Source organism: Falco biarmicus, chromosome 3 (genome assembly GCF_023638135.1).
Source record: "Falco biarmicus isolate bFalBia1 chromosome 3, bFalBia1.pri, whole genome shotgun sequence".
Classification (NCBI taxonomy): Eukaryota; Metazoa; Chordata; class Aves; order Falconiformes; family Falconidae; genus Falco; species Falco biarmicus.
Window position 1 is genome coordinate 85904125 of NC_079290.1, and position 26930 is coordinate 85931054.

A 26930-nucleotide genomic window follows, 5' to 3' on the forward strand; every position below is an offset into this window, starting at 1 on the left:
TTAATTAGATGTTTCACATATTCACCCATGTCTGCAACATGCAGAGTTAGTGGCTACTTCCTCTCCTAAAAAGTACATTGGGGCAGTGACGTGTGTCTCCAAGAACCCACTGCTGTTCTCTGGAGGGACTGAAGCCCCATGGATCAACATTGTCTTTGTTACCCAACACATATTGCAAACTTGGTGTCTCTCCCCTTGCTCTGTTCTTGGGATAGTGCTCGCTTTCCATGTGTCCCTTTGCCTTCACCACCCAGTGCAGAAACATCTTTAACCCCAGGGAGGAAAGCAACCCCAAAGCCAGGCTAACCCAATGGCTGTAGTGGGACCATGCGGGAGAGGTCCCAGGGCACCCACTGAAACACCAGCCCAGGTTTCCTTCCCAGGAAGCTCCCCAAAGAAAGGTGATCACCGCCTGATTTATATTCCTTCAGCTTCTGATGTTTGAGGCCAGTCTCACCCCAAAGATGCTCCATCCATGAAGATATCTGATGAGCATGAGTCATCCTAAGTGATCCCACTCACCAAAAAAATAGCAGTACAGCAGTTATCTGGTTTATTTGGCACACCATCCAGATGAGAAATGGTCCAAATGTGTTAACTCCTGTCCAGAAAATGACTAAATAACCCAGAAAGGTCTTGGTGGTGGGACAACCCCAGAGGAAGGCACTGGTGGAAGATGAGGGTCATGAAGTATTGGTATATGAGCAGCAACAAGAGGAGCTGGCCTTGTCACAAAAGAGCAATACAGGACTTCACATGGTAGGAGATCAGGCTTCATCCTTTTGACTGTTCACAAAGCCCTATTTTTAAGAGCAAAAGGGACAGCATGCCACCTTGCCCTCCCTACTGGCAAGTTTGGGGCCAATACGTCAGGCTCAGGAAAGTGGGACATTGCGTTTAAGGGCTTGTAAAAGTTTTTAACTACTGTCTTCCTCTGCCCTGCAGCAAGTAAAAGGCACCAAACTATGCCAAGGTAAAACTCCCACCAAACTTGTCACTGGCTCTGATGACAATAGGCTCAAAACGCAGCACTGCTGAACTGCCCATGGGGCAGGGACACGAGGGCTGGTAGGAGGGAAGGGACTGCGCAGAGTGGCATTGTGCATGCAAGAGCTGCTGAGCGAGAAAAGCCATCCCTGCCCTGACAGCTGGTGGGCTCCATCGTGGCTCTCCCCTGAGGTCTGTTGTTCTCCTTGATGGCTCCTCAGCTGTGGTTTGTCTGCGGGGGCAGGTGGCTGAGCTCCCTGAAGGGGTCTCCTGAGCTCCTCCATGGCCCAAAAGCACAGAAGCATGAAAAGCAATCTCTTTAAATACCTCTCTATAGTTACCTGGGGACTGTCCTGGTCCTGGCATCTTTTCTTCTTCAGCAAGTACCAATCCCCCCCGCCTCCCCTCCCGGCAACCCAGTCATTTTTTTTAGCAGCTCTGCTGCTCCTCGCGGTCTGCCTTCCTGTTATGATGTTACCGATCTCAAGTCACAGCACCACCCGTTGATCCTGGCTGACCCTAATGCACCATAGCTAGCTTAATTTCAATCCAATTAAAGAAGGTACTCCCAGGATTTAAAATCTAGACATGGGAGAGGAGGGTTTGGGGAGGCTAACAAGGCTGAGAATCTCATTCTGTGAGGAAGATGGTCAGACAGGTTTAGATGCTGCAATGCTGGGTTGTGATGAAAACATCAGAAACACCTCTAGGCTTAATCACCCTGGCAGGCCAATGCTGGGGCTGGTGCCGACTCTTCACAATTTGGTTGCAGCATCCACAGATTGAGTACGTGGCTACCCATCAAACACAACTTCACGGGGCTGCTCCCAAGTTAGTCACTCCAAACCCAGCAGATCTCCCTGAAACATGTGCTGTCCAATGCTTAGCAAAAAGTACACAGAACAGCAGGAAGCTTTGTAATTAAAAAAATTATATATATAAAAAAAAAAACCAAACAAAAAACAACCCAAAAAGAAAAACAAAAAAAAAAGCCCACCACAAAACCAAAACAGCCCACAAAAAAACATAAAGCCAGCAAACCAAACAAAGGAGGAGGAAGGGGTATGAGGAGGAGAGGTTTTGTGGGCAGAAATTAATTGTCATCAGTCAGTTTTATTGCTGTTCCTTTAACTGACCCATGTAAACAGGACAGAAGAAATACTGAACAAGTCCAGCTGTAAATAGCAGTCCTGGTTCTTCTGCCTGGGTGCTTTACTGCTAGGTATGACAGTGACATCTTTTCAAGCACATGTCCACAACTGGAATTCTGGTGCAAATGTCTCCTTAGTCCAGCTCTGCAGAGATTACTAGCCCACTGACTTTAGAGAGCTGTCATGGTCTAACCCCAGCCAGTACCTAAGCACTGGGCAGCCCCTCACTCCCCATCAAGGGGTGTGGAGGCGAATTGGGAAGGAACATAAAATGCGGGAGTTGAGATAAGAGCAATCTAATAACGGAAATAAAATAAAATCAAAACAATAATACTAATAACAGCAATAAAAATTATAATGAAAAGGAAGGAGAAGGAGAGAGGAATAAAATCCAAGGGGAAGGGGGATAAAACCCAAGTGATACACAGTACAATTGCTCACCACCTTCAGACTGATACCCAGCCAGTCTCCGAGCAGCTATGGGCAAGCTCCAGCCAACTGCCCCCAGTTTATATAGCAAGCATGATGTTCTGTGGTACGGAATATCCCTTTGTCCAGTTCAAATCAACTGTCCTGGCTGTGTCCCCTCCCAATTTCTTGTGCCCTTCCAGCCTGCTTGCTGGCAAGGCCAGAGAAACCAAAAGGTCTTTGACTTAGTATAAACATTACCTAGCAAAACTAAAAACATCTTTTATCAGCATTATTCTCACACCAAATCCAAAATGCAGTACTGCACCAGCTACTAACAAGAAAATCAAATCTATGCTATCTGAAACCCAGACAGGAGCTTAGGCCCAATCCCAGGCTAATTAGGCACCTAGAGCACAACTGGTACCATCCTCATGGACTGGAATTGTTCATGGGGACTGGACTGCCTCTCCCCTGGCAGCTCCCTACACTAGGACTGTTTTGCTGGTGAGAAGATGCACATGCACAGCGTCCCTATCTTTTAACTTGGTTTCCCCATAGGGCACTGACTTCAAAGCCAAGAAGTCCTGTGTACAACCAAGCTGCTTCCTTCCCCTTCTGGGCTATAGGCTGGGCCTTTAAGGAGGTCTCTGATGACCAACCTGAACCTGCACTGTGGTCTTCCCCATGGCACTTGCCCTGCAATGCATTTCTTCCACACTTCTACTTCCAACCACAGAATTAGTAGAAATGGCATTTGGTTTATGGTCTTGGTCACACCAGCAAGTTTAGTTGAAATCAGCTAACAGAGTCAAGTTATGGGAAGGGGACATCAAAACTAGACCTTGATTTCATCCAGCAGGCACATGGGACATCATATAGGTCTGCATATGAAATGCACACAGATCATTGAATAAAGCTTTTTGTGTGGCTAGGTTTAACGTGGGGGAGCAGGAGGCACAGGGATACATGATGAAGTTACCGTACCCCAGGTCCTATCCCCGCCTCCAGTAGATCCTGAAGCAGAAAATCTGTGTAGGTCCTCTTCTGCATCAGTTCCAGGGTCTCCACAAGAGCCAAGGGGCCATTTTGGTCATTTGGTCTTCAGAGTCAGGAGCAGGACCCGTGAAATCAAGTAGAGAAAGCATTCATGCTCTTAGCTGTTTCTCCTGCTTTCAGTACCATACATCAAATTTCACTGCCTTCCTTCAACACAAATATACCCAAACCCCTTCCCGCAAAACTAACAAGCAGGAAAGTGTCAACTTCCATCCAGAAAAAAAAAAATAAAAATAAAATCAACAAACATCCAGAGCGGTAGAGACCAAGGCATCCCCATCTTCATCCAGGCAAGGTGACAAAGCTAAGGACCTACACCAGTAATATTGTTTCTGCTGTAGGACACAGGGAGGGATCAGAGTCCCTTCTATTTGATGGTGATTTCACCCCTGTGCTTTAGGATTCTTTTCTCTGTGCCTGTTCCCCATTGCTTGCTGGTGTTTGAGCAGACCAAAGCCCATTTATTGCAAGGAGAACACAGCTCAAACTGTCCCAGAAATGGGATAAAGCAGCCTGCCAGGGCAGCCCAGTTTCTTCAGGAGGCTGGAGTTGCAACTTTCACCCCTGCAGGTCCCTTCCCTTTCTTATTGCTTGCAAACACTGGGAATATCCCAAGTCAGTAACTGGTTGTTTGATGGCATGGACCACTCAAGTCCTATTGAGAGCACTGAGCTTAATGAGGTGTGTGGCAATTATTGCTTTATCAAAACTACAGCCAGGGAACAAAAAGAAATATATCAAAACTAAACGGATCTGCAATTCTGATGATGTGCTAAAGGACGTCCTTTCCTAGGCTGGTTGTCTCATCCTGCTGGAAGGCTGAAATGTAGGATATCAGTATCAGATTGCTGTCTGCAGTGAGACCAACAAAAGCGTGTACTACTCTGACATTCAATGACTAGAGGTGACATTGGCAGAGCCACCCCAGAGACACAGAGTTTCTGAATCATTCCCAGGTTAAAGTGTCACAGAGCCACTCTAAATGCTACCTGCTGAGAACCCAAAACAATTTTTCCAGCCTATTTAGCCAGGCTTGCTTCAGTGCTGTCTTGAGAGATGATGGGCTCACAGGAGACAGAATCAGCACCCATAGATGTTACAAAATTTTGCTGATTATCAGGAAGGGAAAAGGAAAATCTGGGAAATGAGTTACAGAGGTGATAGGGATGCTCTGGAAGAGGCATGAAATCTACTGCTCTGCCCAACATGGGAAGACATTGCTGTGGCTTAGAGCACCCACGTCCACTCTCAGAGTTCTCATGGATAAGCTGTCAACCCTGCTAAGCCCCTATTCCCTGCATGTTAGGCAAAGATCAGAGCCCTTCTCCCATCCAGGATCTGTTGCCTGCTAGATTTCTGAGGCAGAAGGACCAAGTGTCATCTCTGCTAAGTCCTGGCTTCACCCAAAGTTTTTGGGAACTGCATCTGGATAGAGGAAACCAGCACTGAAAAAGAGAAAGCTCCCTTTCAAGGAAATCTGAGAGAAACCCCAGAGCTGTATCCATCATGAAAGACAGGATCTGTCAGGTCAGAGAGCTCACTGACAGGGAAACCCATGGAGGTCAGGCACTGCAAAGGAGAATCAGGCACCTGAAAAACTCTGTGGATCCAGTTCCCCTTGGAAAGACAATGTTTTCCATTTTTCAGCCTGCTCCCATCACCTAAATACACCAGATATTCAGGGTGGGTGGTAAAAAGGGTCAGGACTATTTTTGTGTACCCTCCCTTCTGAGACATTAGCATCCTCATTCTCATATTCAGCAGTTACAGTTGTAAAACTACACTGCAGATGTGATGATTTTGAATCTGGTGTCTGTTTCCCTGAATCTAAATTTCACCCTGTATTCCCACAGAAAACATTTTGGGGTTGCTGCTATGGGTCCTGAATATGAGAGGATGTTAAACAATGGCAAATTAAAAAAAAAAAAAAAAAAAAAAAAAAGCAAAACTGAAAATCTGAGCCTTTCACCAGGCTGCCACCCATTAAATTACCCATAAAGGTCCCCTCATAGCAATAATGGGAGTAGTTGCCTGTGAAACTCCCTCAGCAACTGGATGTAAATTCCACCTTTGGTCTCCCTGCTACAACAATAGCTCATTCAGACCATAATTGCTGATGTTTCTGCATTGTGATCATGTCCACAAGCTGTTGGGTTCACAATCACTTTATTTTTCTCATTTTAGTCCCTCCCGCATCTCCTAAATAGGACATCTCCATGCAGATGCATGCACGAGTGAATTTAGTGCTGTAACGGTGATGCGGACACGGGAAATCTCTGCTCTGCCACTGAGAGGACCCCAGTACTCTTACGCTCATGCCTAATACTCCCTAGGATCCAGTGATAGGATGCATGGGAACGGTTCAAAGCTGCACCAGGGAGGTTTAGACTGGACATTAGGAAGCATTTACTTACCAAGAGGATTGTCACACACTGGAACAGGCTTCCTAGAGAGGTGGTTTAAAGCCCCAAGCCTGTCAGTGTTTAGGAGGCATTTGGTTAACAAAGCCCTTAATAACATGTTTTAGCTTTTGGTCAGCCCTGAACTGGTCAGACAGTTGGACTAGATGATTGTTTCAGGTCCCTTCCAGCTGAAAATATTCTATTCTATTCTATTCTATTCTATTCTATTCTATTCTATTCTATTCTATTCTATTCTATTCTATTCTATTCTATTCTATTCTATTCTATTCTATTCTATTCTATTCTATTCTATTCTATTCTATTCTATTCTATTCTATTCTATTCTATTCTATTCTATTCTATTCTATTCTATTCTATTCTATTCTATTCTATTCTAATTTTAAAGTCTTTAATGACCCCACAGTAAAGCAGTGGGCCAGGCAGGACTTGTGCAGGTCATAGAGATCTGAGTGTTTAAACTGAGTTAGAAACCCCCTTTTCAGCACCCATGATGGAGTTACCCACACTTGTATCATCCATAAAACACCCTACAGACTGCATGCAAGAGACATTGGGTCCAGCAGGGACTCACTGCAGGAGACAAGGTGTCCTGTTTGCCAGGTGCCAGGGTCTGTTCAACCTCCTTCTCCAGGAGCTGTGAAGTAGTGTCAGCCCTTGTTCACAGCTGCTGAGGTTTGGACTTAACCTGGGGAGAAGTCACACACAACCCCCTGTGATTTTAGCAGGGTAATACAGGAAAATTTTACACATGAGCTGAAACCAGCCTTTCCTTGCCCCGTGTTTTGCTGGTGATCTCTCACTGTATCCACACTCTGCTCTCAAGGATGTACAGACTAGACAGCAGGGGCAAACACAGATGGAGAAGTGAGGAGCTGGAAAGCAGCACACCTTCCCCAAGCACACTCAATAAATCCGTGCCAGAAGGAAGGAGAGGCAATGAAAATGTACCCATCCAAACTCCCTTTGCCATTTGGTTGGCAAATGCAAAACCAAACCAAGGCAAATCCAAAGCTAAACACGTTTCTCTGCAAGCTCAGCTGCTGTTTGTGCCTGGGGGACTTTTGCTGGAGGAGTAGAGCCTGTGTCCTAAGAAGGAGCTGAAGGCAAGGATAGGTTTGAGAGCCTGCCCCTGGGCAAAATTCCTCACAGCTCTTGAGCAATCTCTGAGCCTTCATGGTCACTAAAGCTCACCACAAACACAAGAAATTACTTATAAAGTTATTTCTGCCCTGGGGGAGATTCAAAGGGAGGAGAGCTCTGCCATACAACAAGATTCCTGCAGCAGGAGGATGGCAGTTGATTCATTTGCATAGAGATGCCTCTGGCTCCTCTTCTACACCATAGACCCCCTTCAGCAGTCACTCAGCCCTAAGTCCAGGCAGAAGCTCATCCCTGCTGAGGAGACATCATGTTTTGGCCAGCAGAACTGGAGAAGCATGAAGCAAAGCTTCCCAACAGCAACTGAGGTTTGGAGGATGTGTCCAGCACTGAGAGATTTATGGAGTTCAGCTTGCTTAATGCAACAGAGGTTAAGAAGCAACTTGTTCATGTGCCTATAAATGCATCTCCAAACAATAGAGAACGTAGAGACTTCTTGATCTAGCAGACAGAGGTAGAAAAACATCTACAGGCTGGAAGGTGAAACACCACTAACAAAAAGAATTTAAGTGATGAGCATGTGTGAGGAGGGAGGGTCTGCATTTGTTCAGAGCAAAAGGGACAACAAATGAATGGAAAAGATTAACAGAAAAGGCAGGAAAATCCCCAGTATTTCAGACTAGCAATATTTTGATTCCATTTTCTGAAAATTAAGAAAGTCCATTTAAATCTCAGTTTCAAGATTTTTAGTTGGAATGCATTAGTGAAATTCTCTGGTCAAGACATGAAATCAATCAGACTCGTTCATCATAAAAAACCCTCCAGCCCTGGAGCCATTTACTTTACCAAAGAGCAAATAATATATTTCAGGGACACACATTTAACCCTGTTTTGCAGTCAGTATCTTGGACCCCTCCAAGATAGGGATATGTGGAGCAAAAGGACCAGAGCATTCTGGTTATCTCTTTGGGCTATCAAGATGTGACAGCATTGCAACGGCCTTCCAGGAACAGATTATGTGGAGACAAGACTAATTAGACATTCATTAAGTGCCTAACTCAGCACAGCACTTAAGCAGACATTTAACCTTCTCTCATTACAGTGTCACATCCGTGTCCCTTTTAAAGCTCTAGCTCTGGTTACAGTGAAGCCAGCTCATGTTTGGGAAGGTCACTAGGGTTTCAGACCATGAAGTCCCAATGCCCAGCGTTTCAGGAAGCTTTCCCATCTTCAGCTCCCTGGTGTCCTACCCAAAACTGGTGTGGGACCCTACTGCAGGAATGCCAACTTGCATTCTTGAAAGAGTGTTAGCCTCTAAACATCAGGACCTAGAACCAGCTGCCACATTTTTCCCATGTTGCCCGCATCAGCCAAGGGAGACCTGATGCTGGCCAAAAATAGTTCCCCTGTTGAATTGTCTTGTCCTAGCAAAAATCCCCTGTTCAAGCCTTCCAGGAGTAGCAGCTGAACATCGCTGCAGCAGGGATGGGAAATGTGAGGGGGGAGCTGCTGCCGCCAATACATTTCCAAGCTTGTCTTGCTGATAACAAGGAAAAGTTCCATGTGCAGCAAGACACCGAAATATCTCCTGCAGTCTCTATACCCTGACAGATTCTTCCCACCACCGCCTGCTGTAACCTTTGCAATGTCTGTGTGGGACAGCAAGTGCAAAGAGGGTGTCTCACTAAACTTGGGAAACAAATTTGGAGTGGTCTTTCCTACCTCCAGACATTGAAAAGCAGATGCTGCAGACAAGGCAGGGTCATTTTGGCAGAATTAGTTTGTGAAGTCCCTCATAAATGACCAGAAACATCCCTATGTACCTGAACCAAGTGTAAACTCATTGCCCTTGAGTGAAATCAGGCTGTCAGTTTGGTTCTTTGAGTGACCCAGTAGCCCTGGAGCAACAGGGTCAGTGTGCACACTTCTCAGTTGTGGCCAGGAGATCTGTGGTCAGGGTCAGTAGCAGAAGTTCAACTCCCAGCTCTGCTCTTTGGCCACCAAAGCCAATGTTCAGCCTAACAGATCTATTCTCAGCCTGCTCTTGAGTGTCTTCAGACACCACCTAATCTAGCACACAGCCAAGTAGGTGTGCTCTCGTCTTTCAGCATACCAGTGCCCAGGGACAGGGAGTGAACTTTTTCAAAGGGATCTCACCCACAGACTGTGAGCCAAAGCACAGCTGCTTCCGAGGCAGCATCTCATTGTAGCCTCTGTAGATCTGCACCCGTCCATTTCCTTTGGAAAAATCCAAGGTATAGAAAAGGCACATCAGGGGAAGTCAGGCTCCACATTTTGGGATCTGACAATTCCTTGTGTGCCTTGAAAATCATCAAACTAGATTAGTACAACACATAAATGTACCCTTGTTCAAAGGCAGAAGTGTCAAGACAGGTCCAGAAACAACAAATGACTCAGGAAGCAGCAAGGGGCTGGTGGGAGGTGGGGGGCGAGAAAAGGAAAAAAAGGCTTGTAAGCAAAAAAAAATGCTACAAATACAATCAGGACAACAACGACAGCAATAACCAAATAACCAGCATCAGCACTTGGAAATCAGGAACCCTATCAAAATATTCCACCCACAAAATGCTGTTAAGGGATTGCTGGCTCTCTGCCCAAACTGGATCTCGCCTCCATCTTCCTGATCAAGCCTTTGCAAAAATCAAAACAGACACAGTGACAGACAGAGCAGCACATGGGGAGGCCGGGCACCCTGCAAGCATCGTTTCCATGTAGATGGCATCCCACCAGTGCAGATGATAAATCTGTATTTTCAATACAAAGCAGTTGTGAGCAGCCAGCAAAAAATTATCTACACTCTTCACAAATATTTGACACCCAAAAAGGATTTTGATTCAGCCACCTTTGAGCCTCTTTCGTATTTATTTTCTGGGAACATTCAAGCACTCAAGCTGGACTAGGAGAGGTCTTTACAAAAGCCAATATTAAGCTTGAATGCTTCAGGATTTGTTGAAAATCTCATTTCAAATTTCACCTTTGGTTCCAATGAAAAAGGTCACGCTGCTTGGGTTGAATGCATAAATCATCCAATCAGCAAATTCAAGGCATGACACATGATTTAACGAAGCTCGCATCACTCCAAGGAGGCAGCCAACACGGTACTCCTCACAAGCTGTTTGCACAGGAGAAAAGGGCATTGCAAAGAAATCCGAAATCTGGAAAGCGAATATTACTGTGTGCTCATAGCCAGGGAGGGAGGCACGGCTGAAGAACTAATTTGCAGGATTTATGGCTGTGCTGCGTGCCTCCACGTATTGATTCACAGATCAGTGAGAAACAAAATCTCCCCTAAAATACACCGACGAAAGCACTAGTACCTGATCATATACTAATCTCTCAGCTAACGCCAGACTGCGGTCTGCAAGAAAATCACGCTGCACAGCTTGGACCTGTGCCTGGTAACCTCCTTCCTACTGCAAGCAAATTTAGCCTCCTTCCCCCGACCCTGAGAAAGTCCCCCCTGACTGGGGGTGGCTGCAAAAGCCAAAGTCCAGACCCAGACAGATGACAGCTTTCTCCTGGTGGCAGAGGACATTTCAGTCCAGCACCTGAAGAAGATGAGACCCTGGGGTGGGGGTCAGGCATGGGTCTGAACCTCGCCAAATTGGAGGCTGCCCTCCCAGCTGCCCAGATTCCTATTTAGCATCACACCTCTGCTTTACATAACCTGCTTGCTGGCAGGTGGGATGGGAGCTGAGAATAAACGCATAGAGCAGATCTGACACAGGTGCTGAAATAAAGGGTTCACTTTTAGACACACACACACACACACGATTCTCTTCTGCTTTGCACGGTACTGTAGCACCAGCAGATACCATGTCAGATCTCTGGAAGGATCATTTCCTTCCCCAGACCAGTGCCCAGGTCAGACTTCAGAGGCATCTCACCCTTATTCATAGCCCTTTTTGTCATGCCTCTTTCACCTCCCTAGTCCCTTTCCAGCCCATACCGTACTCAAGATCATCATCAAAACAGTTATGAAATATCTGAGGAATGAGTCCCAGCAAATCACCAAGTAACCCCACAGAAGCAGCATAGTGAGTTTTCTTTCTGAAAGCCTCCAAAAGGAAAATGAGGCTGAGAACAAAATAAGAGTGTCTTCTGTTGCCTTTTCCTTGAACTAGACCTGAGAATTAAGATTTCCCCATGAATTAAAATGGTTGATAGCGTTGCTGAGTGCAGCCCGCCTCGGGAGGCAGCTTGGCTCCTGCCTTTTTTAGGACATCGGTAATTATGTTGGAAAACTGCTCACCCTCAGGTAAGAATCTTCTCTCAGCAGCTGTGAGGCTGCAGAAGTAAAACAAGCAAGGCACAAGCCCTGGGAATGAATGAAACAATTTGGGGTATATTTAGGGGAAGCTGCTTTGCAATTCCTGTCACAGGCTCATAAGGAGCCACCGAAGGTTACCAGACCTACATATCAATTAAGAAATAAGGTTTTCATACCAAGCATCTACAGACTCGGACACGGAGGTGATGGGGACAGTGTGAGACCCAGGAGAGGAGAGCCCAACCAGCCCTCCCTCCCAAACACCCCCAGCAGCCCTCCACTCACCCAGGAAATCCACTCCGCTGCTGTCCTTGGGGCTGCTCATGCAGTTCTCCAAGTAAATTCCATCCTTATAGCAGTCTTCCTTCTTCCTCGTGAGCCCCAGGGTCTCGCTGGCCTGATCTAGGACCTCCCCTCCTGAGCAAGAGCATGGGGTCTGCATAATGCCGCATGGGTGGGAGCTGCTGCTGATGGCCAAGCACGCGTCCAGCCACTTGCAGAGCATCTGGCAAGCAGCTTTGCTAGGGTTCCTGTTGCCCACCACAAGGTACTCCACTGAGAAGTCCCGCTCCTGAGCCTTTGTGGGCTTCCACCGCACAGGCCAACTCTCCACCCCTGGTGGTGCGGTCTGCTTCATCTGGAGGAACTGCTTGTTGGACTGGAGGAAGGCATAGCGGGTGGACCCATCACAGAGCTTCAACACATCGTCGAAGCTCTCCATGCCCAGGTAAGTGCGGGTGGACTCCAGGAAAGAGTCGAACTGGTAGGTGCGGATGTGCTGGTGGTCACATATGCCAGTAGGTTTTAGGATCTTCATGTACAAAGTGTACCTCCGAGGGTCAGGGTTCTGGATAATCCAAGAGCAGAGAGAGGAGTTCAACGGGAAGACGGCAAAGGAGGAGAAATACCCAAAGAATTTCCCCTGGACCAAAGTGGTGCAGGGAGTTTGTGCCAGGTCCAGAGCGACCACGGTCCACACAAAGTAGAGTGGCAATACCAAAAGCAGGTTCAGGGCAGATCCAATGCTCCTCATCCTAGGTCTCTGGTCCTCTGGAACTCAAAGTAAATGTCAAGCAGGTGCCAGATCCTGAACATAACAGGGACCAGCTTAGAGGAAAAGTGAGAGTTTAAGTGGCTCTGGATCCGAAATCAAGCCAATCCTCCCATGTCTGGATTTGAGCTCCCTCCTGTGGCCATAAACAACACCTGGAAAAAAAGGGAAGGGAAGGAGAAAGGGAGAAAAAGAGAAAAGATTTGGAATTTGGGGGTTTGGGTGGTGGTTTGTTTTTGTTTTGTTTTGTTTTCTTTTCGGTTTTGGTTTTAGTTTTTATTAACCATTTTCAAGGCTGAGAACCCACACAGCATCTCCAGTCCCAGCACATCTTACTGGGGGAAGTTGCAGTCTCACATCATGCTAGGTTTGGGGGTGTCCCCACCTCCAGGATGTCCTAACCCCCAGGAAGAGTCCAGCTGTGACTCACAGTGGGGGACAACATAGCTGTGACCCTGCTCTCCCAGTGCCTTCTGCCCACGCTGCGCCCTTCTGCTGAGCTGAGCAGAACCTCTGCAGTGATTTCTAACCATCTCCCTGAAGCAAACACCACTGATCTCTGTTTTAGGGAGTTTCCACCCCCTCCATCCCAATGGAGCCAGAATGCTGCTTCAGTGCAGCCTTCATGCTGCACCTGGGCTGGAGGTTGGCATGGGCAGCTGGGCTCTGCCTCCTCCCTTCCTCCTGACACTCCTTGCTGTTTTGCTTCTTTTATCTCCTTTTCTCTCTTCTCCCTCTATTTCCACCAACCCAGTGCAGGGGAACAGAATCATTATTCAGTACTCCAACTCTAACCCTGAGTCCAGACAGGAGGCCAGGGCTGGAAGAAGCTGAACACCCAGTAAAGGAGGAAAAAAGGTTGGTAGAGATGGATTTTAAGTCTTCCCACATCTGGCAGCCACTTTGCCTGTGTGCAGGACACCCCAAAGCCTGTGGTCCTGTAGCAGGGCATAGAGCACCTGCAGAGTGTGAGAGTCCGCCCGGCCAGCCTCAGGATCTCCTTCAGCTCACAGAGCCCCTTCTGCGAAAGTAACATCCACCCTGCACTGCCCTATGGGACCTGTTCCCTGCAACACTTTGTAGCGCAGATCCCCTTTTCACCCCAACCTCCAAGACCCCTTCCCGAGGGACTTCTGCACCCTCACTACTCTTGTAAGTCTCCCTCTTTCCTACCCCACCAAGAAGACTACCCTGTGCTCCCGTCTCTCTATCTCTCCTTTTTCCAGAGGAGGAGAAAACGGAGAAAAAGCCATCAGTAGGAGGACTCTTTCCATCTTGTACCCCCTTTCTATGCTATACCCCATATTTGCTATACTTATATAGCATATAAGTATATATATATATAGCATATAAGTAAATATATATATATATTTGCTATATATATAGCAAATATTCTATACCCCATATTTGGGGAAGGGCCCTGTTAGTAGATGCAGGGTTGACAGGCAGGAGGGGCAGACCCTCAGTGTATGGGGCAGAGCTTCTGCTGCTGGGCATACAGCCATGGCACCTTTTCCTTCCCATCTTTCCAGCCATTTCCTTTCCTGCCGTTTTTGGCTCATCCCAGGTAGAGCAAATCAGGAGTTTCCCCAATAAGTGAGGCTTGTCCTGGCCCTGCAGCCCTTGCTGCCTTTAAAACAGGGCTGCTGCCCAGGTTCAAAAGGACAAATCAGACTCCTGGGGAGGGTGGTTTCCCCTACCAAGTCAGACTACTGCCTTGATTTCAGGAACCTCCGGTGCCTACAGGTTCATGAAAATCAAGTGCTCAGGGCCTCTGCATTGAAGCGTGAGTGCAAGCAGCCTAACTCCTGAGATGCTAACATGGTCCTAGGCTGAAAGCCAAAATAATTCAGATCATCTGGGATGTGTGTCTCGGTGATCAAGGACCCAGGTGGCGCTGCCAGGAAGGAATTAGGGTGAAAGTCTATGGAGAGGGGCACCTGCTGCAAGGGAGGAGGGAAAACACTTCTGTGTTGCAGCCAGTGACCCTCTTCACAGCCCCATGGTCCCCACACCGCTCATCCCCAGTCCTGTCATCTCCCACCACGCTGCCAGGGTCTGTCTTCCCAGACTGCAAACAGAGGAAGCTTTCACAGCAGCCATACAAATTCCCAGCAAATCTACAATTCAGGTAGCTGAACACAATCCCAGGAGAGACTGAAAAATCAGAGATGAAGTCCATAGACCACCCTGTGCATCTCAGAAGAGATAAGAAGATAAATGCATCTCCACATTCACTTCTTGGTTTCTCTCCTTGCTCTATAGAAAACTTCTGTCTCTGCATATCCCCTCTTCTGAAAAAAAAAAAAAAATCTGGGGAGGAAAGGGTTAGGACAGATCTGCTATTTGCAAACTGTGTTTCATCCAAGTTTCAAATCATTGTAGCCTCTGCCAGTAGATTCCTGAGTGTCTGTTAGACCTGACATTAATCAGCATGGAGTCCAAATGCATATGCACTTAAATTTTTTAAAAGTCAGGTCCCCACTCCTGACAGTGGCCTCCAGCTTACAAAGCTCTGCAGTGCAAATCTCCCTGTGCCAGAATCCAGCCAGCCTCCAGGGCCAGATTTCGGGAATGCAACCTGCTTAGGGGATGCAAAGCAGCAGCGCACTTGCAACAAAAACCACAGGCATCAACCAAACGTCTTGTAAATTTGCAGAGAGGTCATCCTGATTAACAGGAGGGGCTGCTTGCAAATGACTGTGAATGGCTTAAATATTAGCTTTGGTACGTGGAAGGTGATTGCTTAGCTGAGATTTTGGAAGGAGCTGCTGGTTCGCCTCTCCCTCGCTGTAGGGCTGTGCCTGAGCACTGTTTGCAAGCGGGCACGGCCTTTGCAAAGCCAAAATCTCTCTGACCTTCACACCAATGAGCCAGACAGGGATCATCTTAACCTCTGGTCCAGACCGTGAAGAAACCTGCCTCTCCCGGTTGGAAGCAGGAGCCAACGGTGCCTCCATAGCAACAAGATGATTAGGAGACAGGGCTTGCACCGAGATCCGGAGATCCGGTCCCTAACGGTGACTTCAGTGGGTGGGATTCAGCCCAAGCCTCCTGCCCTCTGCAAACCCAGTTTTTCTCACGCTGGCCACAGATGTGCTGAATGAGAATGCAGCGAGCACAAAATGCATACCCCCTCACTGACCCTCCCTGGGAAAAGCACCGTAAAAGCCCACAGACTTTAACTAAACAGACCTGTTAATGGGACGCTGTGTTACGGTTGTTAGGTCTCAGAATTGATTTCCCCTGAATGCAGTCCCATCTGGAATGTTTTGCCATAAGGAACATAAACATATTTTTTCTCCTTCAACTAATCCTTGCTGAAGTGGGAATCCTTAAAGCAGAAGAAATGAATAGACAAAACCCCCTTCACACCTGGATTTTTGGCTCAACACGTGATGGACCTCCCAGGGAGGGAAGATGCAATGGGCAGTTGGCTGGCTGCTGCATTTCAGCAGAGAGATCTGCCTTCTACACTGTAATCCAGAAAAAATCCCAAGGGGGATATATACCAGAGGCTGCAGCATGCAGCTGGGGAAGTGATACTAAATGTGTGAAAAGACAGATCATTCCAGTGTGGGAGTCCGCATTCCTATGGCACACAAGCAAATTTGCCCATATTCCCACAGTTGTTACCACAGCTAGTGTCTAGGTAGCCTGGCTATTTCGGTAAGTTTGTGTGTTGAGAGACATCCACGTCTAGTCCCATCCCGTTGCTCCAGCTTGGAGTACATATGCCATCCCTCCTGCCCTTTCCTTCCAGTCCTGTGCCTGGGAGATGGGTCTGGCAAAGAAACCTTTTATGGAGTAAAGCTTGGGGATAGGAGGTGACCGTGGAGTACCTTGGGCTGTCCCTTGCCTGCATTTCCCAAGGACAAACCAAAGGGCAAAAATTTTGTCTTTTTTGTGTGTGTGCCCTTGGCAGAAGGCATTCGTTCATCTCAAGGATCTCATAGAAAGAGGCTGACAAGTTTGGTCTGAATGGCCTTTCTGCCTTGGTTACCTTGTGCAGACATTAGAGATCATGAAGCAGAGGGTTATGAAGATATGTGAGCCACTGGCATGGCTCCTGCACCCTCGCACCACTGTGCAGAGCCCTAGTAATTTTTTCTACCTCCTTGCTGCGTATTTGCCACCCTACCCTGCCACCCACTGGAGCAGGCACAGTTCAGAAACACAATGCGAGACAGACTCACACCTGGTACTAGGGCTGTCCAAGGGGTTTGGGCATCCAGTTTGCACTAGCCCCAGTGAGTTTTGGAACCTGCAAGCCATAGTGAGGTGTTTGGTGGTGCACCCTATCTTCCTGCAGTAATGATAAACAAAGACGATCCGAGGCTGAGTTTTCCACCACCTCCTTGTCCCTGCTTGCTTTCTGCACATTTGTATGCCCCTAGAACACCCCACACTCACAGTGGTGTTGCAGGCAGCATGGGATGTGTGTGAGCAGCAAGGGATCAGGGCATCCCCTGACTCTGCCTGTGACTGCCTCCACCCTCTGCCTGAATAGCCCTGCATGCCAATTTGCCCTGTCCAACCAAGACCTGCCAGGTTGACATCTCCCAGATGCTGCGTTCGACTTTACAGCTGTGCCCCAACATTGGGATTTCAGCTCTGCACAAGCAGGAGGAGCTCGTGAAATGCAGGCAGTGCTGCAATGTGCCCTGCTTTGCAGAGTCTGTGCATCGCACAGCACCTTCCCACGCAGGAAGGACAAGCTCCCTGGTTGTGCATCCACCACCTTCCTTGGCTGTGCCGATGGCACAGGGCTCTCAGCGCAGCAGCCTGCATGTGGCCAATGGAGGGCACTCTTAGACATACACACACATGCGCACACACGCACACACTCCGTGGAAAAAAGGAATAATAATAATAAATAAATAAAAAAATCAAAACAATGAATTCCCACGGCTGCCTGTAGGACCTCTCCCAACACCCTCACCCTGATTTGCCCCCCTAGCCCAGCCATGCCCCAACTCCCTTCTCTCTGCCCACCAACCCAGATGTGCTAATGTCCAAGATTTATCTCCCTCTGCTTTTACTTCTCCTGACCTTGGTGCATGACTGACATCGCAGCAGGGTGAAAACCACTTTCATCAAGTTAATTCTCCTTTCCTGGGGCTTCCCATTTCCCTGTAAGAAGTTCCCAGATATCAAACAAAATATCCCTTTTGCCAGAGGCAGAAAACCACCTGGCCCCAAAAAGCTCAGTCTCTTGATACTCTGATAAAACATGGGAAACGAGTATGCTCTGTCCTTATTCAAAAGGAACTGCTAGCAGGAAAAAAAAAATGCTGCAACTGCTTGGAAATTTTCTTTTTGCTACTGAGATGAGTGAGCAAAGCATAGTGGAAATGCCTAGAAAAACACGGTGACATCTGTGAACTGGCAGCAGAGAAGTCAGGAAGGGCTCGGACCTGGCTGTTCGACTGCAGCAGCTCTGCTGGGGTGCAAGGAGAGGTGTTAGCCCTGGATGGCACCTAGGGAGGGATGGAGTTTGGAAAAGTCCTGGGGCAGTGCCTCTTCCATAAAATCAGTGCTCAAACCCAGGTTTTTTCCCCTTAGTATTATTTTTAATGATCCGTTTTCCTTCTCTTTTGTTTTCTACAAGTATTTATTTGACTCTGGCCCCTCCCAGAAAGAGTTTGTCTACAGAGGTTTGTGCTTATTTTCTGGCAAAGCAGAATCTAGTGAAAATGAGAAGCTGAAAGAACCAGAGGATGAGTTGGAGGGTATTGCAGGACTGGGAAATCCTTTAGGTCTCACTCTGACTTCAGTGTACATCCCCTCTCCGATGAGGCATTTCAGACAGGGACCATATCCTGGAAAGACTGTTAAACCAGCTCCAACTGGAGCTGCCCAGGTCACGATCTGGGTCCGGCCAAATCTACCTTTGGACCAAATGCTGAGAACTGAACTCAGAGAACCCCCCTTAGGAAGCAAAGGAAAGCAGACAAGGGTCAGATAGACAAGAGTCTGGCTCTGCTCCCCTCCTGCTGTTTCACTTGCCAAAAGCATATTTCCGCATGGACCCCTCAAAATCCAACATATTTGCTCCACCACTGTAAAGACGGATGTACTGCCTACTGCCTCTATCCATCTCAATCTTCTGAGTACAGAGGAAACCTGATTCTTACCTGTCTGCTGTGTTAATAAATGATGTTTATACACACTAGCATCCTTCTTCCCAAATTTCTCTCAGCGTCAACCTGGAAAAACGCCCACTTTAGGGGTGGACTCCAGCAGACATGTAACAGCCTGCAGGAACAGCGTGAATAAGTTGGGAAATATTTGATCCTGTGATGGGGATTGGCTTGTGGGGACAGAATCCCAGTTCCATTTCAATTTTCAAAGGCTGGAAGAGGGAATCCGGGGAAAGGGAGGGCTGGGAGGTGATGTGTAGCAATGGAAGGCTTTCAACAACAATGAGGAAACTCCAAAGACCCTGAGCCTCGGCTGAACCATCCCATCTCTGATCACCTTCAGCACTGGCCAGATGGGGAGATGCTATTGGGGAAGCCAGAGGCCAGATTTTAATCCTGGCTTCAGAACTTCTACACAGTCTCAATTAAGCATCTTTGCCAATCCATGCTTCTGTTTTCCCACTTGAAAAGATGGATGTAAGAAGCATCCTCTGCTTTTCTCTAGTGCTCTGTGATCTGAAACCCTCCAGCAGAGTGCAGAAGATGGTGATTCATTTCCAACCCAGTAGGATTTTATCCCAAAATGAGATTAACAGCCTTAAAGGTGAAAGTCTCCGCTCCAGATCACATTAATTGAAGATGGGCCCATAGCTAAAATTCTCAGGCAGGGGTGGAGGCAGGTCAGGCTCAGTTCCTGCCTCTGCATCTTTCTTTCAGTGAGTCAGATCAGGGGACAACTGAGAAGAAAGGCTTGAACCCTAAAATCTAGGACCCAGTAAAACTTCTGTAGAGAAAAGCCCAGCAGACAAGGAGGGCCAGATGTGCTCCATCTGGTCCCAGATGTGGCTGCCCGAGGGAAGTGAGCCTAGGGCTCTGCAGCACCTTCTGTTGGGCCCAACAGAGCCTCAGACAGATGTCATGTGTGTACTTGGTGTCTTTTAAACATCACTTCTGCCTGAGCTGTAACTGTGTTTGTCCTCATCTTTCCTCCATGCAGGTACAATGTTATTGGCATGGCCTGCTGAGACTACTACTGTGACTGGGAGTTTCTCAAGGACTGCATGACATCGGGATGGGTTAGATGTCATTGTATAGCAAAGTCAAGGAATCTACAGGGTTCTTGACAGAAGGCAGCTGATGGTGGTCATCATAACATCACATCTTTCTCTGCCTCCATTTCCCATTGCCAAAGCAGACTTAAAACCTCAGTTAGGTACAGCCCGAGTTCAGACTGGTTGTTGCTTCACACTGTTCCCAGGCATTTCCTCACCCCCCCTGGGGAATATACAAGTCTTCTCATCCCAGTAAGATCAGACTTCCCTTCATGCCAGCATCACCCACACCCTTTGACTGCCCTAGCTCCCATCCATCTCCATTTAGTGGTACCACCCGAGGAGCAATAGGCATTGTCAGGAACACCCTGGATTCTACACCAGCAAATCCTAGAAAATCCCCACGTCCCTTCTTGCCTTATTTCTGCCCGTTAGTGCTCCAAGGCTGATGCTTGGGGGTATTTTCCCCTATGCTCCTACCCTGCTCCTGGGTGAGAGGGTTACACAAGAGGGCCTCTGAGGGCAAGGTCATCCTAATGAGCGGCAGAAAGCAGGCAGGAGCCAGACCACTTCCATCACCATTCATTCGTGCTGGAGACCAGGATGTGATTGATTGGAAATGCAGCTGGAGGTTAAAAGCACTGGCGTTAGCTGTGAAGCTAAGTGGGAGCCCCTGGGGAGAAGGGATGTTCAGGCAGGGGCTGTGTGTGCATGCTGAGGCTCAGATTTGCAGGGTCAGACCTGGGCAGAGCAATGGCTGGCAAATCCAAAATCGGGCTTCGCAATTCACGGGGTTGCACACACACAGGCCAGAGCTCAGTACATGTTCTGATGCTGGCCACTGGCACATCCTGCATAAACACATGCACCAGGGTTCATTTTCTGGCTACTGAGGCCAAGAGCCTTGACGTAGCTCATATTCATGTGGCTAAATTGCTTGTCCTCAAAAGCAGAACATCCTTGTTGCAGTGCTTAGTGCTCTCTCCTGCACTGTGGCCAGGCATGGTCCAGGGTGGTGCTTGCTGACTGTGGCCAAAACCTTGCCAGGAAGTATCCTCAGATGTGTAGGCAGGGATGGGACAGTGCTTCAGGCAATATCCTGGCTCTCTGAAGTTACTAGTGCAGAGCTAGCTACAGAGGATAAAGGAAAAGCTAGTGTCTTGACCAAGGCACCTGGAGTTCTGCTCCTGCCTGGTCCATCCATACTCCCTGGGACTGAATACCTACTGGATTCAGCCCTTTGGCTGCCCCATGGCACCCTGGAGGTCAGCTGGCCAAAGGTAAAGAGGATGAACACCCAAGTAGCTGGTTTTGTAACCACCTCCAGACTAGGATCTGCACTAACTCAGGTCCAAGTGCTTCTTCCAGCATCAGGAAAATAGATTTCTACTTTGCTGTCCTCCAGCTCCTTAAATGGCTGGGTATGATCAGCAACAGGGGATGACCGCAACCAGAAGCCTTTGTATGAAAGTTTTAATGTGTGCTCCTCATCTGAATCCTGCCACGGTTTTGTGCTCTCACTCAATGACTGTGCTTCAGTTTCCCCATCTAACAAACAACATTGACACTACCCCAATGATGGGATAGATTTCCTAGGCAGCAGCTGGGAAAAGAAGGAAAGACTACATCAGGGTCCAATTTTACAGCAACCCTGAAAATACACTGCTCCGTTTTTGAATGTTGCAGTCTCAGCACAGTTAAAACTGGATTGGGAATGTTTCCCCTTCTGAAAACAGGAATTCAGCTCATAATTTTAGGCATTCAGTTTCCAGTGCCCAGCGAGAATGTCTTTAAATTGCACACAGAAGGACTGTAAGATGGTATTGCTCAGATCTGCAGTTTTCCTGTACCTCTCAGCAGGAGGAAGATGGAGATTCAGACTGTGGCTACAAGAAACACCTGAAACACAGGTTCTTTTAGTAAAACCAGAACTGTGACCAACCCTTGCCTTACTTTCACTCTTCACAGAGTGAGCAGCATGAGAGAACTTCAACTATAGGACTGCACTAGCTATGGGAGTGATTCCAGCTGCTTCCACACAGTCTGAAACAAGGGGCTTTGAAGTCTTCTGATACCACGCTAACACGGGTAAACAGGAACTTCCCAGTGGCATGGAGAGGGTAGAAATAGCTGAGCTTGAGCTGAATGTGGGTCCTTTCTACCATGTTGAGCACCGACCTAGAACGTGGAGAGAATCAGGAACATACCTGATCCACTTTGAAGCCCCAAGTTTCAGTGGGTTTGGATATAGCTGACCTTGAAGCAGCAGAAGTCTGCAACCTGAACTTAGAAAACAAAAGAGTGATAAATATGTGCATTTCTACAGCACGTTCTCTCCAAGGTTCTCAAGGGACATGGGGAGAAGCAGTGAATTAAGCCTCATGACGCAGAAAGCCATCCTTACTGACCCCAAAAGCTGAACACAAACAAAAGGAAGCACTTTTTCACACAGCTTATAATTCAATTGGGGACCTCATTGCCAGAGGATGCTGTGGAGGCTAAAGGTATAAAAGAGTGCCAAAATGGATTAGAGAATCTGCGGAGGACAAGTCCATCAGTTGCTATTAAACACGATGGTTCAGATGCAACTGCCAGTCTCAGAAGTGTGTATACTTCTTTGACTTTCCTTCAGTCTTTTATTGTGCATCCATATGGACTTGGATGGCCCTGGGTCAGGCAATCCCCAATATTGATACAGACTGCTGGGTGAATGCATTGATTCTCTGCAGCCCTGCAGAGAAGGACTTGGGAATATCGGTGGATAAAAACGGGACATGAGCTGGCAATGTGCACTTGCAGCCCAGAAAGTCTAGCTTATCTTGAGCTGCATCAAAAGCAGCATGGCCAGCAGGTCAAGGGAGGTGGTTTTGCCCCTCTGCTCCACTCTCATGAGACCCCACCTGGAGCACTGCATTCAGCTCTGGGGTCCCCAGCCCAGGAAAGACATGGACCTGCTGGAGCAGTCAAGAGGAGGACACGGAAAATGGTCAGAGGGCTGGAACACCTCTTCTATGAGAAAAGGCTGAGAGAGTTGAAGAGAGGCTTTTTACCAAGGCCTATAACAACAGAATAAGGCATAACCATTTTAAACTGAAAGAGGGTAGGTTTAGACTGGATATGAGGAAGAAATTTTTATGATGAGGATGGTGAAACACAGGACTAGGTTGAACAGAGGAGTTGTGGATGCCCCGTTCCTGAAGGTGTTCAAGGCTAGGCTGGAGGAGGCTTTGAGCAACCTGATCTAGTGGAAGGTGTCTCTGGCCATGGCAGGAGGTGAGTGAAATAGATGATCTTTAAAGGTACCTTCCAAACCAAACTGCCCTATGATTCTGTGACCTTTGCTCCTTCCTTAAATGACCATTCTTGCATTTTTTATGGAGAGGTGCAGGGATATTAGTAACCACTCTTACGACACAAGACACATGTCCATACTGCTAAAGGAACCACAGCCAGATCCTGTAACTAAATGGAGTGTCACAAGTCACATCCATGTTGTTAAAGTCCCCTACCAAAATAGTTTGGCCTGATCCATGTCCTCCTGTTCAGTCTGCTATGCCTTGCATGGTGCCTGCCATTGCAGTGCTTAGGAAGGCAGCCATTGGGACGGTCATCTGCCCTGACCTACAAGACATAAACCTTTCGGAAGTGTCATGCCCACATCCACGCAGTGCCCTGCCTGAGCTAACCATGCTGGATAGCAAAGGGTTTCTGCTTGCTCTGCTCCCTGGAGACCCCTCTCCTTTTCCTTGAAGACACCTCAGGGCAGAGACTACTTTCTAAGCTCCCCTATAACCAGTCCTAAAATACTTGAATGTAGACAGGGTAGCAGAGGGATGCAATCATAGCACAGGCGCTAATGAGCTGGATTATTCCTTGCATCTCATTTATCAGCCTCATGACAAACTGTTCAGGATTAGCATAAACGAGATGTATGCTTCTCCCCTTTCCAGTCTTCTCTTCAGGAACCCTTGAGCAATGTGACACAGGAGGGAAGATGGCTTGCTGTTGAGCAGCAGACATGGGAGTTATTGGGAAGCAAAGGACTCTTCTCACTTCCTTGGCTTTTGTTTAATCACGGGAGATGATGGAGGACATTACAGAGTGATATGCGCGGCACTGAGAACAAGCTGGTTTGGGGCTAGGGTTAGCTGTCTGTGTGCAGCCTTGATGAAGATGAAGGATTGAAGGAGTATGGATTATATTTATTCTGAGAAGGACTCGGATGATGCTCCATCACAGGGATGACACCATACAATGCTCCTTCATTTGTATGGGTGTTCAATTCTGGCTCAGAGGACAGGCAGACAGGACAGGAGTGAAGAGCTGGAGGAGAGCTAGAGGTCTGCAGACAACAAGCAGGGCTTAGAGTTAGGTTTCTACCCAAGACCTAGGAGGGCACCTCAGCTACAAAGGCATGTGCAGGCAATTCTTCCGCTTCCCATTTCCTCCAGACAAAGAGTTTAAGATTGCTCCTCCTGCTTCCAGTCCAGCACTGTTTGGAGCAACCTCGCCATAAGGTAGCAGCATGCACAGACCCTGGTGTTCCCAAGCAGCCCTGCAAAGACAAACCCACGTGTGCAACCCAGAAACCACCCTCAGTAAGCCAGAAAATGCAGGAGAGATGAGTGGTCCTTCTAGGAAGGTGCCAGGAGATGAGGATCATGGCCTGTTTTGCCCAGAGGGTAGGCTGACCCAGCACAGTGGGGCACAGTGGATATTCTCAGTCTCCGAGGACAAGACCCAGAGGGCCTGCGGCATCTCCAAGTTGAATGGCAGGCTGAAATCCAGTGCAGGTTTGTTGCAAATGAAAGCCCCCACCTCTGTGTGAGACACAATGAGCAGATGGTTCTACTTTTGTTCATAAAGAACAGAAATGCACATGCCAACTAAATGCTAATTTGCCCTTTTGCTGTCTGTCTCCACAGGCTATGTCTATACTACCGAAGGAAACAGAGCAGGGGCTGTTCTTTGGCTCTGGGGCCAAGCATGGCACAGCTTGCAGCCACACACCTCAGTTGTCCCCTGCGAAACGGGCTGGCCTCATCCCACAGACCTGCAGGAGAGAGTCCCTTGGCTCAGCCATCTACCAGACTGTGTCCTGGCACCGTCTCGGGCCAAAATTGCACCAGGGAGCATGCGAGTAATTAAACGGTCTGGATGATCACGAGACCACACTCATGCCTGCATTTAATCCCTCATTTATTTATGAGGATAGACATAGCCTCAGAGGGAGTGAATGGACATGAACAGCAAAGGGTTGGTCCTCTGGGGTTTCACTGGAAGAACTGAGGGGTGGTAGAGATCTCCCCACGAGGAGGAGATCCAGGTACACCTATTTTGGGCCAGGTGGATCTTTGCATTGGAACCACGTCAGTGGGGGAGCTTGTCTCTGCCTTACTCAGCTCTCACATAAATAGGGGACTTTGGCCTTGACAGAAGACTATGAACCCTGGCAGCCCCACCACGGCTGATTCAAGTGCTCCCCTCATCACTCAGCGTGCCTGACCCAAACAACCAGATGAGGAAAAGCATTAACCCAGCTCCTCCTGTTTGTCAGGGCTGCCCATTGGCATCTTACAAAGGGCCGGTAAACATGCTTGGGATGGGTTGGTCCTGGTTAGGCGAGCAGAAGCATAATGTTTGCTGCCAATGCTTTTCATGAGAACTGGGTTGCTGCTTTTTCCCTCTCCCTCTCCCTCCTTTCCTCTCTTCTTCTTTGCCTTTGCAAAGTGCAACAGCGTGGGGATGAATCGCCTGATTGTGTGCTCCTCTTTCCCCCATCACGCCGCACCAACAGCAGGGTTGGGGGATGGAAAAGGAGCCCAGCTGCTTCTTGTGGGCTGTTCTCTCTCCACCCACCAGGCACTTTAAATCAGACACAAATTAACACCAATTCCTGGCATCCTTTATTAATCAGATCGGCTCAGTGTTAGTTTGCTTTGCTTCTATCTTCTATTTTAATATTTCATCTTTTCCTCCAAGCTCACCTTCCTGAAGAGAATACCTAACAATAAACAGCAATGCACTGGAGAGCAGGGATGACTCTCGAGCTGTTACTGGTAGTGATCATCTCCAGTTTCTCAAGCTTTAAAACACGCACTGTGCCCCAGCAGGGGACAGCAATCCCTTGAATGTCTCATATTTCAGTGATCTTTCCCATCCATACTGCTCTCTAAGCATCGCTCAGTGAGAAACCCTATGCACACAGTCACAAACATGATGAAATGCAGCTACCTTTAGGGTACAGTGCATCTGTCATGCATCGTCTGATAAGGAAGTTACGTAAGATCTCTTCTCTTAGCATAGGAAATTGGGGTAGCTAAAATTTGACTGCCTCACGTGGGACATAGTGGAGGTAAAAACCTGACTCCTGTCTAGGCACAGGTGATGCTATCTCCAGAGGCCCCACAGTGACTTAAACATATGGAGGTGTTCCTACACCCTGGGAAAGGTGGTACCAACCGTGTCACTGATCCTCATCATAATGGGGCACCATGACCACCACGACCAGAATGTAAAGAATGGTGGAGGCACACTCACAACTTCATGACTTGTCTTTGGAGATCCAAGAAACAAAGTACTAAGAGAGTGCTGCTGTGACTGGACCTTTAGGAGCAAAGATGAGAAGCATTGTAACCACTCACTAACCTCCTCTGCTGCTCCCAGCTTTGAGACACAGGACCACATGTCCTTCAAAGCCTGTTATCCACTAAGTCTCTCCATCTTTGCAAATCATTTGGTCTTTTTGTACCCTGCCCCTCTTACACTCTTGGCTTGCCAGTCCCCATCAGCAATGTGAGTGATGGAGGCAAGATGTAAGGGACAGCTTATGGGTTTTCTGCTGCAAGTGCCATGCCTAGCTAAAGAATTGGCTGGCTCCTCTCCACTATCTGTATGGCCATGTTTGACAAGCCACTCCATCCAGCATGCACCATTCGGCAACTGTCAAACCTTTTGTGGATTTCCGTCTCTGTAATATTCGTTTCTTAGCAACTCTGTTTGCTTTTAGCAAAAACAAAATGTCTCTGCCTGTGGCATGCTATTTTGAGCAGAAACAGTGTTGTTTCAGGTCCACGCTAGTCAGAGGGACCCTGGTGAAAACGGTCCTGTCCACCCACTCACTCCTAACAGCACTCGGTGAAATTCTTATTTGTTTCCTTGCCGTTCACCTGCCGCAGGGAAAGCATAGCAATCCTGGACATGGACTGTGGCAAACAGCTAATACTGCTACATTGCTTTTCTACAGCCCCAGCCATTCTGGAGATCT

At 47.9% G+C, this 26930-nt stretch overlaps 1 protein-coding gene across 6 annotated transcripts in view; it reads right to left on the reverse strand.

Moving 5' to 3' along the window:
- ADGRB1 (adhesion G protein-coupled receptor B1) overlaps positions 1–26930 on the reverse strand; it is a 295067-nt gene that overhangs the window by 195342 nt on the left and 72795 nt on the right. For all 6 annotated transcript variants that reach the window (XM_056332736.1, XM_056332735.1, XM_056332733.1 and 3 more), the window contains one exon: positions 11703–12623. In XM_056332736.1, the coding sequence (XP_056188711.1) occupies positions 11703–12450 (748 nt within the window). In that variant the 5' untranslated portion in view covers positions 12451–12623. The remainder of the gene's footprint in view (positions 1–11702; positions 12624–26930) is intronic.